Genomic DNA, 24085 nt, shown 5'->3' with positions numbered 1-24085 from the left:
TGGGGAGGCAGCAAAGAGGACGTGACTGCGAGGCAGCGGGATTAGGGAGGGGTGTGGGGACTGTGAGGCAGGAGAAAAGGGGAAGGGGCCAGGGGATGTAATGTCACAGGAAAGAGGAAGGCGCTGGGGACTGTGAGGCAGCAGGAAAGAGGAAGGCGCTGGGGGCTGTGGGAAAGAGCAGGAGTGTGGGGACTGTGAGGCAGGAGAAAAGGGGAAGGGACAGGGGGCTGTCAGGCAGTGAGAAAGAGGAAGGGGCCAGAGACTTATAGGCGGCAGGAAAGAGGAAGGCGCTGGGGACTGTGAGGCAGCAGGAAAGAGGAAGGGGTTTGGGTCTGTGGGGCAGGAGAAAAGAGGAAGACGCTGGGGGCTGCGGGAAAGAGCAGGGGTGCGGGGACTGTGAGGCAGGAGAAAAGGGGAAGGGATAGGGGGCTGTCAGGCAGTGAGAAAGAGGAAGGGGCCAGAGACTTATAGGCGGCAGGAAAGAGGAAGGCGCTGGGGACTGTGAGGCAGCAGGAAAGAGGAAGGGGTTTGGGTCTGTGGGGCAGGAGAAAAGAGGAAGACGCTGGGGGCTGTGGGAAAGAGCAGGGGTGTGGGGGCTGTCAGGCAGGAGGAAAAGGGAAGGGGAAAAAGGGGACAGGGGGCTGTCAGGCAGTGAGAAAGAGGAAGGGGCCAGAGACTTATAGGCGGCAGGAAAGAGGAAGGCGCTGGGGGCTGTAAGGCAGCAGGAAAAAGGAATTGGTTGGGACATGTGAGGCATCAGAGGGTCTTCTGTTTTTTCCTTCTTTATGCTTTTTCATGTGCAGAAGCTAGAGGAAGTTTTAGCCCTGTGATTAAAAATAAAAGCAATAAACTGTAAAACATGCAGGGACACGAAGGGCAAGCAAAACTCACGTGGAATGGAGAACAGTAACACAAACAGAGAGGAACAAAAGAACAATGTGTGGAGAGGAAGGGGAAGCGTGGAGAGGAAGGGGAAGCGTGGAGAGGAAGGGGAAGCGTGGAGAGGAAGGACCATGTAGGGGCAGCTGGTGCCCCTCCCCGGCGTGAGGCTGGGTAAACGGGCGACTCAAGTAATGAGTTAGAAAATTAGAGCTGAGGCTTAATCACTGCACTGAGCATTTTATAAATAAGTGGATTATTAAAACAGCAGTCACTTGCTAATTCTGATACAAAGCGACTTCGATCATAAAGAGTTTCTTCCCCTCAGATGCACCCGCAGCAGTGGATTACAACAGTAATAGTATCACCTGCAGTAGGGGGGGTGTCGTTAGTGTAAAGTCAAAGGCAGAATTCAGAGCAGAACTTGCTGGTCCGAGCAGCTTCTGGTACATTCTATAATGCTGAAACAGGCCTCTCCTCCATCGGTAATGACCTGGATAATTAATAAAACTTATTAAACATCCATCACAGGCTCAACAGGCCGGCCACCATGACCCCCGCTGCTCTAAGCCCCCCTCCCCAGGTGTAAGCCCTACTGTACTCATGGGTACGAAATCGCCAGGCGACAGGGGAATTGTCGAGGACCGTGCAAGGTTGCTCTCCTGAAATACGGCACAGTTGTCTGTCGGATCACAGCCCCTGGCCAGCAGGGGGCAGTACTTCTGAACTGTAGGATCCACCCATTCCTGTGACTTGGCTTTAATCTCCCAGACTGCACACTGCTTCTGATGCCCCCCCCCCACCCCCCTATCTATGGGGAGGGGAGGGGTGAGAAATATCTTCACTTTACAAGGTTTTGCTTTCAGATGCCAGCGTGCATTCTCAGCATGTGGGGGAGGCTTTGGCACCCCCTAAACGCACCACACGACCCCCCCCCCCCCCAGATGCACCCTGCAAGCCCATCTTCATATCGTCAGTGTGACCTTTTTGATAAGGTTGTTCTTCATCATGTGTTCATGTCCGAAGTCGTCAGGTACACAATAAACCTCATCATGCTCACACAGGAAAAGTAAAGCTGAGAAGTGGCTCTGAATGTGGGGATTATTATGGGATGGCTTTTCATGGCTACATAAGTGCTCTCCTACAGTGAGTGTTCTGGAGATGTGGTCGACCTTTGGAACCAAAGTATAAGATGGGAAGGATATTTTAGTTTTATGAGTTTATATCTCATAAGCTACCGAACCTGAGTTTCAAAGCCCCTCGCAGCTGACTTAAGACATGTGCAAACAGATGCATTTGTTAGGCAGGTAAAAAGAGATTGTTTGAAACCCAACGCCGTCTTTGTGTTCAGCCATTTGAAACAGGCGCCTGCCCGGCAGGGAATAGCCTCAAACAAGCACGTTTCCTGTTTTTCCAGAGCAGTTTTGAAGATTTTTGTCACTTTCAGAGCAATCAGGGTAGTTCTCCTTGTGCGAGTTGGTTTAATTATTCACTAATTCAATGCACAGATGACCGTTTGTAATTCATTCATCTTTTTTTCATTTCTGCACCCATCTGCATCCGGTAAAGTTCCCAAAAATAGATCCCCAATCGATACTGACATGGGATTAAATTCATAAATTTTGTGATGTCAAAACGGGGGCTGGTATGTTTGCCATTTCATAGGAGTGGACCCCCCTCGTACGTCAGTGCCTTCGCCTCTCATTTAGGATTTTCCCCTCTGGAAAGTAGTTTGGCTCCATACCAAAACCCTGAATGATGCACTGCATTGATTTCAGACCAGTTATCATTTTAGGAATAATAACGTGATATAATCAGGAATGATCGTTAGAGGCGCTGAACCAGTGGCAGCCTGAGAATGAATGAATGGCAAAAAAGCCAGAATCAGTGGGCAGGAACACAGCGCCGGTACTGCAGCACATCTTCTAATCATCTTAACAATCTTCCGCTGTCCGCGTCCCAAATGTTGCTGGCTTCTGTGTTTTCCCCGCCGGAGCCCCGTGGCTTTCTCGCTTTGCTCTGGGAAAAGCGCATGGATCGTTCAGAGACAGCCGAGCGACTCCCCGGAAACCTCAGCGACGGGGAGAACGTGCCCCCCCCCCCCCCCCCCTTCATCTCCGGAGAGAGAGCCGTCAGCCGGGAAGATCGCTCCGTCATGTCGCGTCTAGTCAAAGCAGAGATAACCTTTACGCGTCTGCCTGAGGCTGCGGAATATCTCCGAATTTGAAATCTGATACCTCTTTGGGGACTCTTCCTTTTCAGAAATGATGTTCTTGGGTTAAACATTTTAAATGAGGCCGCTGGTTTGGCTGCTGTAACCGAATGTGCCACGTTTGGGATGGGCTTTATAAAAAGACGAGCTGGGCTCATCCTCTCAAGGAAAACTGGGAAATAATGAAACGAGTCTCTTCTGTTATGCAGAACGATTTTTTTTTTACATCGGTTCTTTCATAAGGTGCCCGGTTCTGTTTCTCCAGTGGGTCGTGTCCGATTTGTAAATTTATTAAACGATATCGCAGTGAGGTACAAAAACGGTGGCATTAAGCACTGACTCACTGGCGCTTTCTGGTTTCATCCATCCTATCCATGCTGCGAAGAAACAAAACAGTTATTTTTATAAAAATGGTATTGGGAAAAGGGCCATTTCAAAAATGCTGCGTTGCCATGGTCACGCCGCATGGTGTGGGGGGGGGGGGGGGGGGGTTGGGTGCAGGAGGAAAAATCCAGATAAAATGCAGCTAGAGACTGTTTAGTCCTCAGGAGAAGACGCTGTCCCCAAGAAGGCACTGTCCTGAAGAAGGCATCGTCCCCAAGAAGACACTCAGTTCCTTCATCTACACATTCTCTCCTCTCAGAAGAACACAGCGCCCCCTTTTGTGAGAGAGACGCACATGATACTTGCTGTGAGGTCCCCTCCCCATTCAGAGCCTCACTCCTCTGCCCGCAGACAGAAATATCTCTTCAGAGGACGGAAAAGCAGGGAAGCGCCGCCCTGTTGTATTTTTATTTGGTGCCGTTAGCGAAATCGCACCTGAATCTGCATTGTAGGCACAAGGCCTTTGCTGCATCCAGCTCCAGCACCACCTTCAATTCCATTAAGTCAAAAATCAAATTTCCCCATTTCCATCATAAGACAGGCAGGATTCCCTTCAAAATATTGCTTTGTGTAGCGAGTATGCAAAACCAAAATAATCCGCCTGCACAGAAAATATCGACCTTTTCCAGGCTTATTTTTCACAAAGGTTCTCCGGAATAACTTATCCAGACCGACGGCTGGAATTCCGATGCAGGTCTGGGAATTCGCGCTGTGGATTTACATTTGACTTGCAAAGGGCTGGGGGCTTCGGTGGGTGGGCGCTGCTGTTCGTTATTGATCTGTAGCGATACCGAAACGTCTGTCCATCCGCCCACGGCCCGGTCAGACCGCCTTCAGTCGCCGCACTCCCTGCCGCGATCCAAGGGCCCTAAATGGATTATGGAGATTGGCACGCATGAGGCCCCGTCGGTGGGATGTCCCACGAGGAGAATTCGGAGCCAATTAGACACCTTTCAGAAGCGATTACGGGATTTATACGTTAACCACACGCCGCTCGTTAACTGTGACGACGCAGAACTGCCCTCCCGCACTGGCAGAGAGGCTTCAGCCGCTTGGTGAATTTCGGCAGTGGGTCCCGGTCGCACTGCCACCTCCCCTCCCTCACTGTCACTGCCTCTGTTCCCGCAGCTCCTCGCCATGCCGTCTGCCCAGTGAAGACTGGATCGGCACGGCGCGGCTCCTAGGTGCAACGTTACCGGGACTGTCCCTGTCGCGCTCCTCGCTGGCGCCCCTGTTAATGTGCTCAGTTTCTCTTTACCCCCATTCTGCCCTTTTTATCTCCTAATTTATACAATTATTGAAATGATTATTACTTAATTACCACTTTTAACCTCGGTGATATATTGCCTGGAATTGAATTAAGTAAAGTGACCTCTATTAAAGTCTTTTAATGGGCTTAAGCAATATGGGACAGAGATATGCAGGCTCTCTGAAGGCTGTTCAGCTACTGGGTGGGGACATGTGCTGGTGTGTGTGTGTGTCAGTGTGTCTGTGTGTGTCTGTGTAACTTTCTGAGAATCACATGACTTTTGGCAGCAACTTATACTAATTTGAGATAATCTACCAGTACGACAAAAGACTCAAAGTGCCTCCATTCACAGATGATGTGTCTGCGTTTAGCTGGAATGACCCCAGGGGTCATGTGACAATCCCTTTTCTCTCCGCATCCCAGACAGCTGCAGATAGCGATCACTGATACCGACGGGGAGAACTCATCACATCAGGGGGAGCAATTAATCACCTCATTCTCTCAGTGTTATATTCTTGCAGAATAAGCTCTAAGGTTGTTTTATTTTCGTTATTTCTGGCCCTTAGGATCGATTGGTCATGTCTGCTAACGGGAAGCGACTGTGCCGATTGCTCATTCTTTGACCTGCATAAACACACGTGGGCCAGTGACATCACCTGCAGGCCGGCTTGAATGAGGAACATCAGGATGCCTCATTAGCACCTCGCCGGCTGATACATTCTGCAGCGAGTCGCCACGGTAGCTTAAGATGTCCGCGGGCCATGCGGAGATCCGGTCTGCTGGACGGGTCCAGCCGAGGCCACCATATGTCACGCTCATCGGAAGGGTCAGAGGTCTGCACGCTCCTAACCCAGCCGCGGCACCCTGCTCGCAGCCAGGCTGTTACATCATCATTGCTCTGATGGGAACTCGGGGTTTCCGGAAAGTTCCCAATAAGGGAACATATGTCCCGGCCGGTTTGTGATGTACATACATATACCTCAAAACGAGAGATTAACAGAAAAGAGGCGCCTTCATTTCTGGTTTGGCCTGAATTATGTTGAAGACGATGCCTTATTCAGCACCTGGGCTAGGCGGAATGATCTGGAGCCGGTGTGGGGGTGACCGTAGTGTGGGGAGAGAGGCCGCCTTTTAATTTGCTGCTTATTTTCTAGGTTTAAGGGGTGGATATGGTCCATTTTCCCCATAAGCGGCGTGAAGCTGACACCAAGGAGACTGAGATGGGGGAAAAAAATAAATCTGCTGTCTTAGTTGGATGGAACTCAAATACATCCCAAAATACATCTTAAAATGCATCCTAAAATACACCCTAAAGAGGGTAAGGGGTCTGTGAGCTACGAGAACACAGCAGCCTGGGGTTCTGTGAGACCTAAAGGGCATCAGCCTCCACCTCCATGAGAGAAACAGTGTGCGTGTGTGATTACCTGTGTGTGTGGAGTCCAGGTATGCATTACATTGTGGGGACCAAATGTCCCCACGATGTGATAAGAGCCTGTTATTTGATGTTGTGGGTACTATTTTTTTCAGTCACCACAAGTGGAAATTCAGTTTTATAAAAAAAAATCTGTGAATGCAATTGTCACGATCGGTGCAGAACCTTGCGGCGATCATGCGGGCAGGCGTGCAAAGACTAGGCCCGACAGGCAAAATCGGGTTTAAAACTACGGGTTTAATTAGGGAACTGGGAACAGGGACCATAGAACAACACGAAACCACACCATAACCACAATGACGGACACTGGGAACGGGTAAGACCAGGACTTAAATAGACAGGACTGGTTGAACATAATCAGACACAGCTGGAGACGATCCGGGAGGCACACGTGGGTAATCAGGCGGCGTGGCACACATGAGGAGCGGACGAGCCGGGTATCACAGCTATCAAAAAACTAAAAATGCCAAAATACTTGTATTTTTTTGGATACTTATGGTTAAGGTTAGGGCTGAGTGGGGGTTAAGGTTGTTCTTTTGAGATTTGGGTTTTGCTCATAAACATGAATGAAGAGTTCCCACAAAGATGTAGGGGGGGGGGGTGGCTGAACTGTGATGGAATCAGGCCAAATGTAGGTCTTATCCCTCCGGTACCTCAAAACCAAACTGTGAACTCCGTGTAGAGCGTAAACCGCAGGCCTGACCTGCCGAACTCGGTATGGTTGTGAAGGCTGTGGGTGTTTCATGGCAGGAAGGTAGCTGCGTTGTTTGTTCTCCTGAAAGAGGACGCTCTCAGCGGGTGGTGGCCGTACACTAGGTCTTCCTTGCTGAAATCTACGAGGGTCTGCACTTGGAGAATTCACAATCGCAACCGGAACTCACTTTATTGGCAGCTACACCTACATTCACTAGAAGTCTGTCTTGGCAGTATTGGTGTGTAGAAAATAAATTAAAAAATAATAAAAATAGATTTAAAATATGAGCAATTATGCCAATCAATACAGATTACAGTCAGTAATTGGTATTTACGAAATGTACATTGTAAGTTTATGGCTTAGAACCGAATTCCTGAAAAAATACAAATAATGTTTACACTAAGTACTAAGAGTGCATCGTTATATGCAGAAAGACCAGAAAGGGCAGTAAATCTGCTCAACACTCACTGCTGAAATTATCAGTTCTTTTTTAAAAGTTTTATTGTGGCAGCGAATCAGCGAAGGAGCTCTTGGTACGTCTGAAAGTGGCATCGGAGACATTTCCTGCCCCCGATCGCAGATGTGCTTGTGTCTCTGCAAAAAGACCAGCAAAACTTCCGCGCTCATTCGCTAAATCGTTTGTCCCTCGTCCAGCTTATCCTTCCGTCATTAAAGCTGTAAATAGATTTTTCTCATAAGTCTCGCCGGAGTTATTCAGCAAGACGCAGCAGCGAGTGTCCTGTTGCAGCTGGGAGGTGGGGGTAAATGGGGGGAGGGGGGCCAGTGACTCAGCCCATCAAACTCACACTGGGGCAGGAGGGGTCGAGAAGGACTCTCCAGGCTATATTTATAACCCTTATTCTTCATGCATTTCTATTAGCTGTCCGGAATTACTTTTCCTCTTTTTTTATTAATGTCAATCAAAATGACCAAATTAGACCATATTCATGATTATATAGTTGCTAAATGCCTTATTTTTTCCATATTCCTGCCTTTCAGCAAGCTTTAAATCACCTGACATGCAAGGCGGTCGACTTTGACCGCCCCCATGACATCACTTCCTGAGTTTACCTGCTTTCCCACAGGCCGCTGCCTCCATTACCCAGGCTTTCCGGCTCTCCCTCATTAAGGACAAAATGGCCGTCATGGCCAGTGCATTGTGGGTACCCAGGGAAGACTTACGGCTGAGCGACAGGCAGAAGGGCACACAGGGGAGGAATTATGCACCCACCCGGCCGATCCCCCTTCCCGGGCCCTTGGTGACAGGTCCATAAACCTGCTCCCTGCAGACCCAGCAAGTCTCGGGCCACTCACTCAGGATCAGCATTAATATCGGCTGTGTCGACAGAGCAGCTCATGGCGCCGAGTTAGACATCGGTCTCTGCAGCGCCGCTGTCATATTGTAAAACTTACACTCTCCGTCCTGCCCGTGCTCCGTCGCTCGTTCGCCCCCTCGCTCTGGCTGTGTGATGGATGCTTTCGGGATGGCAGGCCACGCCCTGAATGTCTCCTTCTGTTGCGGGTAATGGGATCTCGGGATAGATAACGCACGGTGCGGGTTAACAGGCTCTGTCGCCCCCGCTTTGGGGAAACGGCCCGCCCTGTCGTGCCAGGAGTCAGCCAAGGAGACGGCAGGGAGCCGACGCAGAAGCGCAGGTGTCAGTTTGCCCCGACAAGCCACATTCTTCCGCTATGACTCTTCCTTCGTTCCATCATTCACTCCTTCATTTACTCCTTCATTTGTTCCCTCCCTTACACTGTCTTTTGCTCCATCATTTGCCCCTTTATTTACTCCTTCATTTACTCCCTTCTTTGTGTCATCTTTTGCTCCATCATTTATTCCTTGGTTTGCTCCTTGATTTGCTCCCTCATCTGTGGCCTCATTCACTCCTTTGTTCACTCCTTCTCCGCTGTTCACTCCTTCACCGCTGGTCACTCCTTCATTCGCTCCACCTGCTGGTTCTCGGCACCGTGCTCCCTTACAGATCCTTGGAGTTACCAAGGGTTGTCGCTAAGTGTTTTTAAATATGATTTAACATACCTGCTGCTTCTCTTACGTCCACAGAAAATGGTTCCTGTCTCACAATCTGCCCTCCCACGGGCACCAGCGTCATAAATATTACCCTCCGTTATGTGTTCCTTAGCCCCCCAAGGGAGGAGCTTTTGACTCCATCCCCCTGCCCTCCCCCACAGATGGTGTCCCCCACCTCAGTCCCGGTTTCCTGGAGTTGGTTCCAGGCTCAGCAGGACCCAGCTTTGGCCAGCAGTTAATGGGAGCGGATGGACTTCAGTTCAACCTCAGTACATGTTTCAGTTTATTGCAAAGTGTTGAGCTCAGGTTCACAGAATCACAAATTCGCCTGATTCCATTCTGATGTCATGTCGCTGATTTGACAAAAAAAAATCACAGAGCTTCTCATTCTTGGAAGATTAAGAGCCTGGAAGCTACCTCAGATTCTCTCGCTCAGCTGCTCCAGGTCTGCACGAGATGAAACAAGCTTTAATTACGCCTGTTTTTCCTCCAAGGAATACAAAGCGCAAATTGAAAATAAAACCCTGTTTTTTTATCAGGTAATGTTTCAATTTCAGGTGCATTCATTTCACCGTCAGTGACCAGGAGATGATTTATGACCTGGGGAACATTTTGTGAAGCTGTGCAGAGGCTCGATAAGTCCGCTGTTCACAGGAGGGGGCTTCACACAAGTTGGTGGAGGATCCTGTCCTGTGCAGAACTTGGGTTGTTATTACTGGGTGCCTTCTATGTTGTAGCTGGGCCGCTCTGATAACACCTCACTAATGACGGTGACCTCTGCTCATTTTTCACTCGGTGACAGCGGGAAAGGGGATTAATCTCAAATCGTTTCCCTTTTAATTTTGCCATTAGAAAAGGGGCCCTTTCTGCTGTGACATCATACTCTCATCTTTCCTGTGGAGGGTGGGGGCTGGGCGGTTCCTGCGCTGTGATCATCCAGGTGGTGGCGACGCCAGATAAGCTCCGTAGATATCTTGAGACTAACCACGGTCAATTCCTACCTGGACATCTCTACAGTCCTCCGGCAACCATCTTGGAGAGTTTGTCCATCGTGGGAGAGAAAATTCTCAGGACAGTGTACAGTTAGGGCAGTGTGGAACTGTGTGGGGCCCTCGTAAATAACTGTCATTAATCTCGAACCCGAGATTCCTATGAAATGCCACTGCCAGTATGTAATTTTTTTTTTTCAAAAGCCCATTTTGCAAAATTAGTTTATTACAAAAGTTTTTTTTCAAGCATCGGGCAGATGGCAAGCTAATCAGAGCAGCTGCTAGCGTAAGTGGGAACCTTAAGGGCAGCCCACCGAGAGAATGAAACATGCTACGCTCTCACTCCGCGCTAACGGGATTAGCGGTTCGCCCCGCTGCTAGTCAGCGACCAGCAGCACCCTCGTTTTATTTAGTGCCCAGAAACGCACTTCATATATACATACTTTTGGAATTGCGGGGCAGCTGGTCTTTCGCATGAAACACTGCAAACAGCAGCTGTCATGGGGCAGTTATAATATAACACGCCGCAGGATGCTGTGTGTGGCACCTCTGCCATCTCGGAGGGGCCCGTAAACCCGCCGGCGTCTGCTGGTGACCCGGGTAACGATGCCGTATCTCAGACGTGAGGCGTGAACACAGAACGAGAGCATTTGTCGTTCCCGTCGGATCGCGACTGACGTGACCCGCTTGGGGATTACGCCAGATCGAAATGGATTCTCTGTTATGACGGCACAAGGAAACACCTTTAAACGACTCGGTATTCGCAAGATGATCATTGTCTTTATGATTCGTACTGCATTCCGGCTGATTGGCCTCCCCGCATTCTTCATCGCATTGTGAGATTCGTCTGTTTCCTGCTTTGGTCAGGTTACCCCCAACGTTAACCTCGGTCGGGTCTTTTAAAACGGGACAGCAGGGCTCTGAGAGTGGGTCGGACCTTTGCGGGGTGGAAAGGGCCCGTGGGCGAGAGCCGGGGGGGGCGTCCAGCACCTACATCAGCTCTGTATGGATCCACCAGCAGGATTGATCAGCTGGACCTGCTGCTCCAGTCTGTGAGGCCGTAATGTGCTTAATGGGAAGGTAGAAGTACCAACCACTGGATGGGGAGATGCTATGTGTGTGTGTGTGTGTGTGTGTGTGTGTGTGTGTGTGTGTGTGTGTGTGTGCAAGCGACTGTGCACCACTTGCTACTGTATCATGGTATGACCTCAGAACAAAGACGCATCCCCCATCCTGTACCAAGATTCCATGACCTTAGTAACCACAGCCCCCTTGCCCCATGAATGCACCCCCCCCCAGCCCTGTCTTGTGCTCTTCCCTTAGCATTTCCCGTCCTGCTGCCCACCCCCCAGCACCCCCCGTGTCCCCGAGGGTGTTATGACATCTCTGAGGACGCAATGGCAGACAGCCCCTTCAGGTTGAGCGATGGACCCCCGACAGACCCGGTCTCCATATCGTCTGGTCTCCCTATGCTCCTTTCCCAGAGGCATACTGGAGCACTCGTCTCCACCTGTCCCTGTCCCCATCCGTCCCCTCCGCTGCCTTCGGACAGGACCCGTAGCTCAGGGGAGGTGCCATGAGGGAGGAATCATTGTGGTATTTTGAATAGAATCTAGAAAGAAACGCGATTTGGCAGAGATGTCCTGCATTCTTTCCCAAGGCTGCAAACTGATCATTTGGTATTTTTCTCCCAGGATGCACTGCACTTAATTTTCTGATGTTTTCATTGTAGCCAGGGATGGGGATGGGGGGGGTGTGTGCAGGGGCGGTAAGAAAGCTCGAGTGGCCGATGCAGAAGGGGATGCTGTCTGTCCCGTAATGTCAGAGCTTGGAAGCAGCCGTAGAACGTGGAAAACTGACCTAATTCCCAGAGCACTGGCGTCGGGCCTCTCAGATGTTCGGGCCAATCAGAGACACCCACGGAAGGTCATTAATGCTGTGAGAAAAGGGACACTGGGATGCAGCCAAGCGACCCACAGGCGCTAAGACTTATGGGAAATGAAGCTCCTGACCACTTTCCCAGTTTCCTCCTGACGTCTCTGAGATTATTTGCGCAACCAAAGGCAGATGATTCTGGAAAGTGTTGCGGCTCAGACCCAGAGAGTATCCTGCCATTCCAGCATGGTCCGTGGTCCCTGGGGGCCTGAGCGTGTGACACTCCAGCTTCATGTGCCGACAAGATAAGATTGATAAGATTAAATAAGATAATAGTTTGAAGGCTGCTCTGGGGGGGGGAGCACTAAAAAAATTAATCACCCCCAGTACAACCTCCCCCTCTCATCATCACCCCATAAGAAATCTAAGAAATAGTAATATTAAAAGCGTGGGGGGGGGGGTGGTCAGGGACAAAGGTTCCGTGTGAATGAAAGATGTCGCTTTCATCCAGTGGAACATTTTAGGGTACAACAGAAAGGCCTTCCTGTGATTAATGAACCTCCATCCCGTCTCTGAGACGAGAAACAAGACGCTGATCTGTCTGGATAAATAACATTACTGGCTATTTTTTAGCTGTTCTTCAAAAGATGAGAGGAAGTGCATGTGCTTTTACAGGCTGACAGTGTGAGCCGTAACAGCCACAAAGAGGCACGAAATGTGGTCAGAAACTCAAGCGAATAAAGCGCAGCTATTTCTGCACCTAACACTGTATTTTTAAACAGTCTTTTACAGCATTAACCTGCAAACCTTTTATCACTGGTTAGAAAAAAAACAGTGAGGCTCTTATCAAATTGCAGGAAACATTTTTCGAGAAGAGCGAGGCGTTTTGCTCCCGCAGGAGGGCGGCTGGGGTGGGGGGGGGGACGGTTGGGGGGGGACGGGTGATGCAGAGATTTAACCTGCAAATTACCGGCGTGAGAGCCAGCCGAGACCGTGCCCACTTTCCACGTTCACCCCATACTCACGGTCCACTCGAAGGCTCTCAGACCCTTTAAAGGAGCGGCTGTGTTGGATTCGAAGGCCGTCCACAGGTACGAGGGCCACAGTAGAGGTGAAAACAAGCTCCCGGCACGTTCCATGGAAATCGTGAAAGGGGCCTGGGCGGAATGAAAATGGACCTTGTTGCGACCTGCCAAGCTCTCGCCGTGCATAAAATGGATGCCACGTCAGACCAGCCAACGCCTTCGTGAGCTCGCACGTCTGCCAGCGTTAATTGGTTCATTATCGAGGGCCTCTTTCACATGACCTTTAACCCCTTGTGTTTGTTTAGAGTTGTGTCTGTGTGCCCGGCGTGCCCAGACTCCCTTCTTCCAGAATCTTCCACGCGGCTGCACCCCGCCCCCCAACGTTTTTTTTTTTAAAGTTTAATTACCTTCTCGATCGATAAACGCTCATCCAGACAGCCGGCCGAGGAGATAAAGGATGCCCAAGTCGTGGGTGAAATCCACAAACATCAGGATGCTGGAGTTTTCAGCGCAGGTTATAGATGCTGTCCGGAACACGGGGCCCCTGCTCACCTTAATGACGATTAAATAGACATCCCTCAGAGAAAACTATTCTGTCTTGTTTCCTCAGATGCTCTGGCCGATCACATGATTGCCCCGTTTACATTTGTGGCCTCTTACGCAAGTGAGAGCAAGCCCTTCGAGGCAGGAGACTGCCTGATGTGCCCTGAGCCTGGGGATGTGGTTAACCTCATTACCACCAGCGTGACCTCATCTCCCTCAGACCTGCCTCAGAGGGTCTCTTTTACAATGTAAATGTAGCCGTTGAGGTATCCACATGATTAAGTATAAGTATTCACACTGGCCCTGTCAGTGCCATTTAAATGGTCTGTATGAGGTTTATTTCATGGCAGTGAATCCTGACCCCCAGAGAGTGGGTGACTCCTCCCCCTGCTCAGAGTGGGCGTGGCCTGCGAAGAGTGAAAGTCACTGTCAACTGGGAGGTTATGGGAAATCTTCAGTCACACCTCCTTGCGTGCGAGGAATGTTCCGAACCCAGATTCAGGCACAGCATAGTTACACATTGGGTGGTGCTGTGTGTTATTCTGTTTGATTCAGTGTGTAATTCTGTGCAATTCTGTGTGTAATTACATATGTAATCCTGTGTATTTCTGTGTGATTGATTCGGTGTGTAATTCTGTATCGTCGTGTGATTCCATGTGTTGTTCTGTTTGTGATTCCGTGTTTAATTCTGTGAGATTCTGTGTGTCATTCTGTATGTTTCGCTCTGCAATTCTATGTGCATTTCTATGTGAAGCCATGTGTAATTCTGTGTGATTCAGTGTGTTATGCTGTGTGATTCAGTGTGTAACTCTATGTGTAATTCCGTATGTAATTCAGTGTGTAGTGATGTGCAATTCGGCATGTGATTCCTCTTGTAGTACCACGTGCTGCGTTCGGATCCCGCTGAGTGTGACCCTTTGCCAGCCACCCGTGCTGCAGTATCTCCGGACCGCTGTCTTGCCATGATTGAAGGTCTGTGTCTAATCACCTCCTTCGCCGTGCTGAGCATCTGGGGTGTCAGCCTGTCTGCTTCTCAGACGCAAGGGGTGTCCTTCTACACGCTTAAAGACGCCTCTCTGATTCAGCGCGGCGACGGTGGTGATTGTCACCCGCTCGGCTTGTTGGGAAGCCTCCAGTTTGTCAGCGAGCGATAAAGCATCCGCCGGTGGGTTAATTGGACCGGCGCTGCCCCGCGTGCCGACGGATCCGATCTCCGCGCCGCTCCCCGTTTCGTGCCTGAAAAGAGGCTATACGAGTCGTCTTACTTACCGTCCTCCTATACCGATTTCCAGTTCGTTTGTTTTTTTTTTCCATGCAATTTTCCACTTAATGGTTTTAATATGCAGATTTGTGAGAACTTACTGGGAAAGTGGGACAGAAGAAACTAGGAAGTAGCAGCTGAGTTATTAAGTGGAGGAGGAGGATGAAGAAGGTGGAGTTCACCCTGACAAAGTGCTCAGCCCCCATGGGACATCAACACCCCGGTAAATTAAAGCAAAAAGGACCATACTATATGTATGAACCTCACGAAACGTGTTTCGGCTTGCATATTACCTGTCGCTTTCGTCTGCCAGTAAGCAGCCTTTTTGGTTGTTTCGTTTATTCATTTTTGTTTCCGCCACATTTTATTATACCCGTTGAAAGGGATATCAGTGTTTATTTATTTTGAATATGTAGCAAATTAAACGTAATTGCGTTTAATTTACGCATACCGAGTCGTGTTTCCAAGCGGAAAGGAGGGGCATTGAAAGGCTGCCTTCTCCAACAGCAGTAGGAGGTCAAACCGTCACTGTTCAACTTTTTACACAGACTCTGTGGCTTTCATTACAATATGAACGATGTGCATTTTGCATTATATGGGTCAGGGAAAGCAAGCCATGTTTGGTGTAATGTCTTTCCATACTTGAGGGTTATACACAGCACTTCTTTTCCAATATTAAGACAAAAAAGGAAGAAAATCTAATAAGATTCAAAGTAGTTTCCTTTCCTGTTCTTTGTGTATAATTTATGTTATGTGTAAGATGGGTAGAGAGCTTCGGAAATCAGGACCGGGGGGGGCACAGATCAGGATATGGGGGCTCAGGAAGCCTAGGCCAATGGGGCAGCATGTGTCCAAGGGCCAGGAGTAGACTGGAAAGGTCCGGAACGCCGCTGTCTGTCGAGAGTCATCTGACCATGGAAGGTCATATGACCCATAGTTTACCAAGGAATTCAGGTGAAGCTGGGCTTTTCCTGGGTGTGACGAGGCAATGGGGCAGGTGCAGCAGTTATTAAACATGGGAGGAGCCACAGTGCTGCAGGTTCAAGCCCTGCCTTTTGCATCATCACAGGCTGTGTTCCGCGTGTGTCTGATGGCTCATTAGAGCAGACCCTCTCCCCCCTGAATGTTATATGTATTTATGGAACGGCGCTTAAATTTGCACCCTCATCTCATTCACATTTTCTCATGGAACACGCCTTAGGTGACCCAGGTCCCGGCACACAAGGATGTGTAGAAGCCCTGACCTTATCAGCCTGTGATTTTATGTACCTCAATCTCAACTGTTCTCTTGATTTTTTTTTTTTCGTTTTGTTTTTTTTTTTGTCTGTTGCTGTCTTAGATGATTGTTTTTTTGTCACTGTAGTCATCCAGGAGGAAAAGAGGCTCACTTAGTTTGTTTGTGCACCTCATATTTGTCTGGTGTTTAATGTCTTTATTATCCGGCTGAACTCACAGGCCGCATCTCGGGAATAAACAAACGAGATGCCGAGACACAGCGATTCCAGTGTGAACGAAGCCGGCCGTTTGTTTGCGGTGGTCTCACGTGGCGGAGCTTTGGTGTTGTTTATCCCGACTCGAGCGCGATTTCTGGCCATCGGCCTGGCAGATTCTACTCTTGACAGGCAGGGGGGGCGTAGCTGAGCACCTGGCCAAAGTGACCAAATTAAGGCAGGAAGGCAGGCAGGAAATGAAGGCCGCTGATATTGAGTAATGTTAAGGAGCTGTAACCAGAAATACAAATGGGAGAAAAACGCAGTCAGGCCAGAGCAGACGATGGGCAAGAAACAGGATGAGATTGAAGACGAGTTTGTCAGGCTGGTAACGGACTTCAGCGACAGAATTCTGGCAGTCAGAATTAAATATTAATGGTGTCACGTGGAAATTGGAGGGAACCTCTGGGATGGAACCACCGATGACAGCATCTGTGACAACCTGTGAGAAGCGGTGGGAGCTGGTGTGGACCAGTGGGAACCCTCATTTATGTACATCTCCTGGGGGGGGACACTGAAGACCCTGCCAGGTGTCAGGAGGAAGTCCCCATTATATTTTTTCCTAGGTAGAAGGTTCTGGATGCTGGAGGGGTTCCGGCTGTGGGGATCGCTGAACAGGGAGTTCGCAGTCTCTGATAAGTCACAGATTCGACAGCAGTGCGTGGGGGGGGGGTGGACTGAATTGTGTGGGAGGGGGAGCTGATATTGACCAGAGCAGCCTTCCTTAACAAGCCACAGCAGAAGATCCTGATCCCAATAAAGAAGTTGAGAAATTGCAGCCAGCCAGCCCAGGGTATTGGTCAGGGAGGGGGTCTGCTGGCCGCCCCCCCCACCCGGCACCTCCAGGTGCTGATATAGTGCAGCTTTTGAGAAGCTAAGCTAACAAGCTCTTGGAGCTAATTCAGATCCCCAGGCAGTTTAACCAATATATATTTATGGGGAAGGGTATCAATTACCACGCAGATCCAGGATAACGCCTGCCTGATGGGGCGTGTCATGTGGAAAGCTTAGTTTGCTCTGATTGGTCAGGAGTGCCGATGGGAGGAGTCCACAAGCAGAAGAGCACCTTGTTCAGCGAATGACCCAGTCAGGCTTATGGAGCCTGCACCCCCCCCCACTCTGACTGATCCAAAAGATCTGAGATGGCAGCCAAGAGCTACCTAAAGTAGCTGATCTAAAGTTCTCAGGATCAAGAATTTAATGGCAGTAAAATATCATTATTGCAGGAAACACCTACTTTCAGGGGTTTATGTGCTTAAATGATGCTCAGGGCTCTCAGACATTGGGAACTGCCCACAAGGTCAGGGTTTGGTGCAGCTGGTGTTTTAATAAAGTTTCAGAGTATTAATAAGCTTCTCTGGACCGGGCAGCAGGGAGCGGCGCCGCTCAGGTTCCCTGTCACATCAGTTCCAGGAGGGTCATGCTGTTGAACCCTTGACCAGGCTGCTTAAGTAGTGAAACCAACCAGTTGCTTTGTAATATTTGGATGTCGTAGCAGAAGTATGATTTTTCTGTCTAATCTGGGGGGGGTCGTGCAGTGGTCTTGGAGATAGGGGGCCTGTCCTGCAGAGTGTGGGAGGGGGGCTGGCTGACCCACAGCGGTTTGGCAGTTGCAGGGAGTCCCTGTGATTGGAGCCTTTAGCCTGGGACTAAGAAGAATGATAGCTTTCATTTGCATGCTGACGCCCCCCCCCCCCCGCCACCCCCATGATGGATGAGTGCTTCTGATTTCATTCCTCAGTCCACCGCTGTCACACGATGAACAGCCAGAATTAAAGCGGAGGACACAGCCAGGCAGAAGATAAGGCTTTCCGGAACACTCTGGTCCCACACTCTCCTTGAGTTGAAGGTTATGCGGAAGGTTCCGGTGCTCCCCCACCCGGTTTCATGACACATGCAGAGAACCGCCACCCTGCCGTTGTCGCACAAGGCCATGGCGTGGCATGGACGTCCCTGCTAGCACTGTCCGCACCCCCCGAGCTGGACTCTCGACATTTCAGGAACGCTTACCCCCCATTTTCAAATCCTGCTTCCCAAGGAAGAGCCCCCAGGACGAATGACCATGAAGGCAGAGAGCAGCTTTGCACGGCATGAAACTGGATAAACCTCCTGGATTAGGCAGCACTACCCGCCATCAACCCCCCCCCCTTACACCCCCCCCACCCCCCGCCCCCAGATAACAGAGGGGATCATTCCCTCCTGTTGGCACATGGGGGTCCACGTGGACCCAAACATGTGACATTAAAAGCAGGTGGAAAATTTTCAGTGTTCTTCCAAAGCATGGCCCTGAATAATTTATGTAATGAATCCTGTGAGCTTTTGGAGTATGCGGGTGGCCCCCGCAAAGCCTCCCGGCCACCGCTTTTTCACAGGCATGGTAATCAAGCGTTCTTGCGCACCAAAGAGTGTCATTTACACCGGCCCTCCTGCATCCGCAGGCCGGGCATGTGGGCGGCCGCATGTTCCCCCTCGTGTGTGTGTGTGTGTGTGTGTGCGCGCGTGCATGTGTGCATGCGTATGTATAAGTGCACATCTGTGTGTGCTTTGGCACCTTCCAAATCTGCCCGCCGGCATGTTTGCAAGCACTGATGTCCTTCCACAAACAGGACGGATGGGAGGAAGGAAGGAGGAAATGTCCCTTTAAAAAAAAAAAATACATTTTCATCTGTATCTGAGTGTTGAGTGTTGGCTGGGGGTCAGACATCATTGGTTACCTTGAAATGAGAGTCGGCGGGGAGTCGCCACGATGATGGCAGAGTGTGTGAACATGTGTATCCGTGTGTGTGCGAGACTACAGCGTGAATCAGTCAGGGAGTGAGCGCACAGTGTATGAGCTGTAGCTTATAAAACAACGTAAATTACAGGACGGGAAACGGCTGGTCCATACACCCACAGAGTGCGTGTTCAGTAACACACACAGACATACAAACTATCACACAATGCGTGTTCAGTAATATATGCACAAACCCCCGCAATGAATATACAGACACACACATTCTGAATTTTCAGTAATAAATACACACACACATACACACACACACATATTTTGTTCAGTAATAAACACTTACAAACACACACACCCACAGACTCCATGTTCAGTAATAAACATACACAGACACACAGACCAACATTCAGTGTTCAGTAATAAGCAAACACAGATCTGCATCACACATCTGCATACTGCATGTTCAGTAATTAAAACAGACAGACGCACACACTTTGTGTTCAGTGATACACAGACCCAAGTGCTCTCTGTGTCTCAGTCTCTGCGTCTTCCTGGCTCCCCTTTCGCAGCCCTGCTCACCGCCAGGCCCCCGAAGGTGCTGTACCCTGCGGAGAGGCAGGCCACCGCCATCTACGTCCAGCTGGGTGAGTCCTCCCCACCATGCCTGCACACTCGCACGGGTCGAACCCAGACTCGCCCGGGGGGGGTAGCCTATAAAACACGCCGTAACAAAGCACTCTGTGCATTTGCAAGGAATCACCAAGAGGAGAATCAGTCCCAGTACATGGGCCCGAGGGGACAGAAACGCGGAACGCGCTGAGAAAATGTCGCGTGCGAGGTCAGTCACTGGCGTGTTTAATTATCGCGTCCCGTTACCTGGGGGAGGGACGCACTGACATGCTCTATCTGCACTCGCACGGCAAATAATTACGATGACGAAAACGTAATTATTGTTTTCACTCTTCGGCCCCGGCAAAAAGAACATGCTCGTGGTTTCCCCTGCCGCATCCGGGGTTTAACCCGACACCGGTTCATTTCCTCAAACCCGGGAATATGGAGCACGGTGCTCCTGGAGGAATGCAGGAAGATGGGAAGGCGATTTCACTTCTCCCTCCTTTTTCTTAGGGACCCTGCGAGCTCCTCGCCATAGCGACGCTCTTTAAATCTCACTGGCTGCTCAGGACGGTTGACAATAACAAAACAATTTGAAGAAAGGCATATTTAAGCTGTCTGTCGCCACTAAATTACAGACCATTATTCTGCACACATCGGCAGCGGGACCGCAGGGAGACAGCCGAGGAGATGGAGTTTCGGGCCCCCGCAGTGCCAGAGAGATGCCTCCCACCTCCCCGCTCGCGCTCAGATGGTGCTGTCTGTGTCCCCCGGGGAACGGAGCGGTGGGAGGGGTTCTCCCTCTGGTTTCTTAGTATGGTTCCCCAGGATGACTCGGACAAGCAGACTCACCCTCAGGCAGATGCTGAGGTGCCCCCCCATGTTTGGGTGCGGAGACCCTGTCTATCTTTTGTATATTCATGGCGTTTGAACCCCCCCACCAGTGTTGTGTCTAGCAGACGTGTTTACCACCACTGAAACCATGCTTTTGCCCGGGGCTCCTGAGGCTTGGCCCCCCTGTTGGCCACAAACAGTCACTACACTAATTAAATAAACAACCCTAATTTAAGGAGATGATGAAGCAGCATGTTCTGCTAACCAGCCAGCCGGCTATGATCTTCTGACCCTATTTGTCAGTTTGTGAGTGGAAACCCAGAATCAACGAACCCGCCCCTGGATGTGTCAGTCTGTCAAAGCAGCTCCCCTCTGTATGTCTACATCCGTTACCAGTGATATGGGGGATGTAACAGGCTCCGCTGTCAGCCTGGACATGCCGCAATCAAGAGTGACCCAGAACCTCGAGTTAAGTCCCCCCCCCCCCCCCCCGCCCCCCAAGCCTGTTCTCATTGGAAATCAGAGTCTGGTTTTGCCTTCAAGCTTTGCCCACGATGGGGGTACTGATCTCAGAATAAATGGGGTCTAGCAAAAAGCTGGGAATCCAAGGGGTGGGTTTGGAGCAGAAAATTGCTGGTTTTCATGCCAGGGAAGGGTTGCAGGCTCATCAGACTCGGTGAAACAGCCGGCATGTCTGACAGGGAAGGTTCTCACAAAATGAATCCTTTCCTCAACGTGGCATCTTGTCTATAGTTTGTTCTGGGACTAAGAGGCCATTGGTGACTGCCTTTTTGGGGGACTTGTGCCATTGGTCACTGCCTTTTTGGAGAACTTGTGCCATTGGTCACTGCCTATTTGGGGGACTTGTGCCATTGGTCACTGCCTTTCTGATGGAGTTCAGACACACTCAGACTGACCCCAGATACTTTAATATTTACTTTAAGAAGCCCTCCCCAGCCCTGAGTCAGTTCTGAACCCTCATGCATCTGGATAATGGACTAAATCCTCTTTGGAATGACTTTCATTTCCACATAAAACCAACCAAAAGAAAAGCATATTATGTGATGTGATATGAAGATACCATGACTGATCTGCGTGTTTTTCTACATAATGATCTTATGTCTTTAATCTTCAGTTCATACAGTCTTAAAGTTTACAGATCAGCGTCAGTGACCGATCACACAGCACATGAGGCAGGCAGATTGGGCGCATGTCCCAAATTAAGTTGGAAATGGTGGTACTGGGAAGAAGCTCTCAGAAGATCCCAGGTGAAGTGGTTTTCCCCAGCACAGGAAGCAGAAGGTGTGGGGAGGAAGTGCTTAAGATTTAGAGGCACAAGCCTACATGCCTTCAAATACTATTCTGTATGTGAGTCGGCAGTAAGATTGCCACCGGCTTCCTGGTTTCCACTGATGAATAAGCCTCACGTATACACATCTCACATTTTCACGGGGGGAGGGGGGAGGAGATTGCGTGCCATGTTGCTCCTTGGGTGTCTTCAGGAGCTACCATCTTCGGGGCTTAAAACGTCAGCTCCGGTGACTTCAAGACCCCTCCCTCCTCCCGTTCAGCTACTTGCGTGACTGATGAAGAGGGAGGTCGCTGAGATGAAGCCTTGGGCCCCATCTGATGCGCTTACCCGCCCAAGGTCCCACTTCCCCAGCCACTCCAACACTGCCCCCTCGTCATAATAAAAATTTATTTTCCAATTTATCAAGCGGCAGAGTTGTCCGTGACTGTGGCGTCTATAAATGTCGCTGGTGTTCTTTTGCCTCGGTTCCCAAAATGAGACGGCGAGGGAGGGGTGAGGGGGATAATGACCCGGAATCTCCATCTCAACCCCTGTCAGGGGCTTGGAGGTTTAGATTTACATATCTGTGTATAAATTGCAGGGAAACCGGCCCTAGCGGGTCACACGGGATACAGAGAGCACCCAGCGATGCCCCGCCTCCAGCCCACGTCGTGCATGGAAACCTGCAGCCCCAGAGAATCTGTAATTAATCGGCCCAAGCTGTCAGAAGCAGCAGGCCACAGCTGTCAGTGTTTAGCCACCGAGATGCTAAGTGTCCTGCAGATTTAATGGTATCGCAAAAGGCAGGGCCCCATAACCTCTGCTCAAAATCGCTTTATTATTAGACCCCAGAGTGCCTGATGGAGGTGTGCCCCCCCCCCCCCCCCCCAGCCATATCATATCCGATAACGGGGCTCTCCTCCTTTTAGGGGACAATTAGCTTGAACTGGGCCTCTCTTCAGCTACAAGCCAAGGTCTTAGAGGGAAGAAACCCCCCCACTTGACTTTCTGCCCCTCCTCACTGGCTAAGGCCTGGCAGACAAATGCTGAGAGCCCCCAGAGGAATGCTTATGGGAGAATCTGGCGCCCCCCTGTGTTTGCAGAATGGCCCTCTTTGCCTCTTTGGTGGATGCACGGACCGGAGTGCAACAGAGAGCGGCAGACGAACGCAGTCCTTCCGTCAACGTCGCGAGCGCTTACGCAGCGTATAAATACACGCGGGTGACAGGCAACGGAGGAGGCGGCTCACCCCGCCGGGCGCTTTGCAGGGCCCCGTGACAGGATGACAGAGTAATAGCGGGGGATGGAGTCATGAACTGAGCCGCTTCTCCCTCTTTCTGTCATTTGTCATCGCAGGCATTTGAAGGACTCGTTTGCTGCCTTCTCTCAGTCCTCATTCGGGCAAGGAATGTCGACTGATTGGAGGAGAACGCATAGACAGAGTGATCGTAAGCCTGATTGGAGGAGGGCTTATAGGAGCAGAGTGATCGTAATGCTGATTGGAGGAGGGCTTATGGGAATGGAGTGATCGTAACGCTGATTGGAGGAGGGCTTATAGGAACAGCGTGATCGTAACGCTGATTGCAGGAGGGCTTATATGAATGGAGTGATCGTAACGCAGATAGGAGGAGGCCTTATAGGAACGGAGTGATCGTAACGCTGATTGGAGGAGGGCTTATAGGAGCAGAGTGATCGTAACGCTGATAGGAGGAGGGCTTATGGGAATGGAGTGATCGTACCGCTGATAGGAGGAGACCTTATAGGAATAGCGTGATCGTAACGCTGATAGGAGGAGGCCTTATAGGAATAGCGTAATCGTAGCGCTGATAGGAGGAGGCCTTATAGGAACAGCGTGATCGTAAGCCTGATTGGAGGAGGGCTTATAGGAGCAGAGTGATCGTAACGCTGATCGGAGGAGGGCTTATGGGAATGGAGTGATCGTAATGCTGATCGGAGGAGGCCTTATAGGAACTGAGTGATCATAACGGTGATTGCAGGAGGGCACATATGTACTCATACAGTTGAGAGTGAAGCTTGGGGTCCAAGCACAAGCTCAGACCATTTATTTTGTATCCCTGGACCATTTTGAGGGGGTTATGGGCTGGGCCCGACAGCGATGTGAGTTTTCTACTGAGGGTGAGACTCGAGCTAGCAACCTTCTGGTCACAGATACAGCAGCATGAAGGCTTTACCTGCTGAGCCACACATCCCCCCAACTCTGATTGGAGGAGACACAGAGTGATCGTAACTCTGATTGGAGGAGACGCAGAGTGATCATAACGCTGATTGGAGGAGACGCAGAGTGGTCGTAACTCTGCTTGGAGAAAGGGCATCCTTAACCGCAGAGTAAGACTTCATGATGTAAGAGCATCAATAGATGGAAGCACATATCCACACCTGCACACAGGTCGTAAAGCTCAGCATGTGAGCTATGCTGGGTCCTTAGCTGGTGCCCCTGTGTGCCCCCTGCTGGTGGTGGTGCCATAGTGCATGCTCTTTCTGGATTTTCCAGTTTTAGTATTGTACAAGTGGGATTTTTTTTCTGTAAAATCCGTGTT

At 50.3% G+C, this 24085-nt stretch overlaps 1 protein-coding gene across 2 annotated transcripts in view; it reads left to right on the top strand.

Moving 5' to 3' along the window:
* il1rapl2 (interleukin 1 receptor accessory protein-like 2) overlaps positions 1–24085 on the top strand; it is a 158865-nt gene that overhangs the window by 112462 nt on the left and 22318 nt on the right. For both annotated transcript variants that reach the window (XM_049029688.1, XM_049029686.1), the window contains one exon: positions 19360–19434. In XM_049029688.1, coding sequence (XP_048885645.1) covers positions 19360–19434 — 75 coding nt within the window. The remainder of the gene's footprint in view (positions 1–19359; positions 19435–24085) is intronic.

The sequence above is a fragment of the Brienomyrus brachyistius genome, chromosome 10, assembly GCF_023856365.1.
Source record: "Brienomyrus brachyistius isolate T26 chromosome 10, BBRACH_0.4, whole genome shotgun sequence".
Lineage (NCBI taxonomy): Eukaryota > Metazoa > Chordata > Actinopteri > Osteoglossiformes > Mormyridae > Brienomyrus > Brienomyrus brachyistius.
This window is presented reverse-complemented; position numbering and strand designations above follow the sequence as displayed.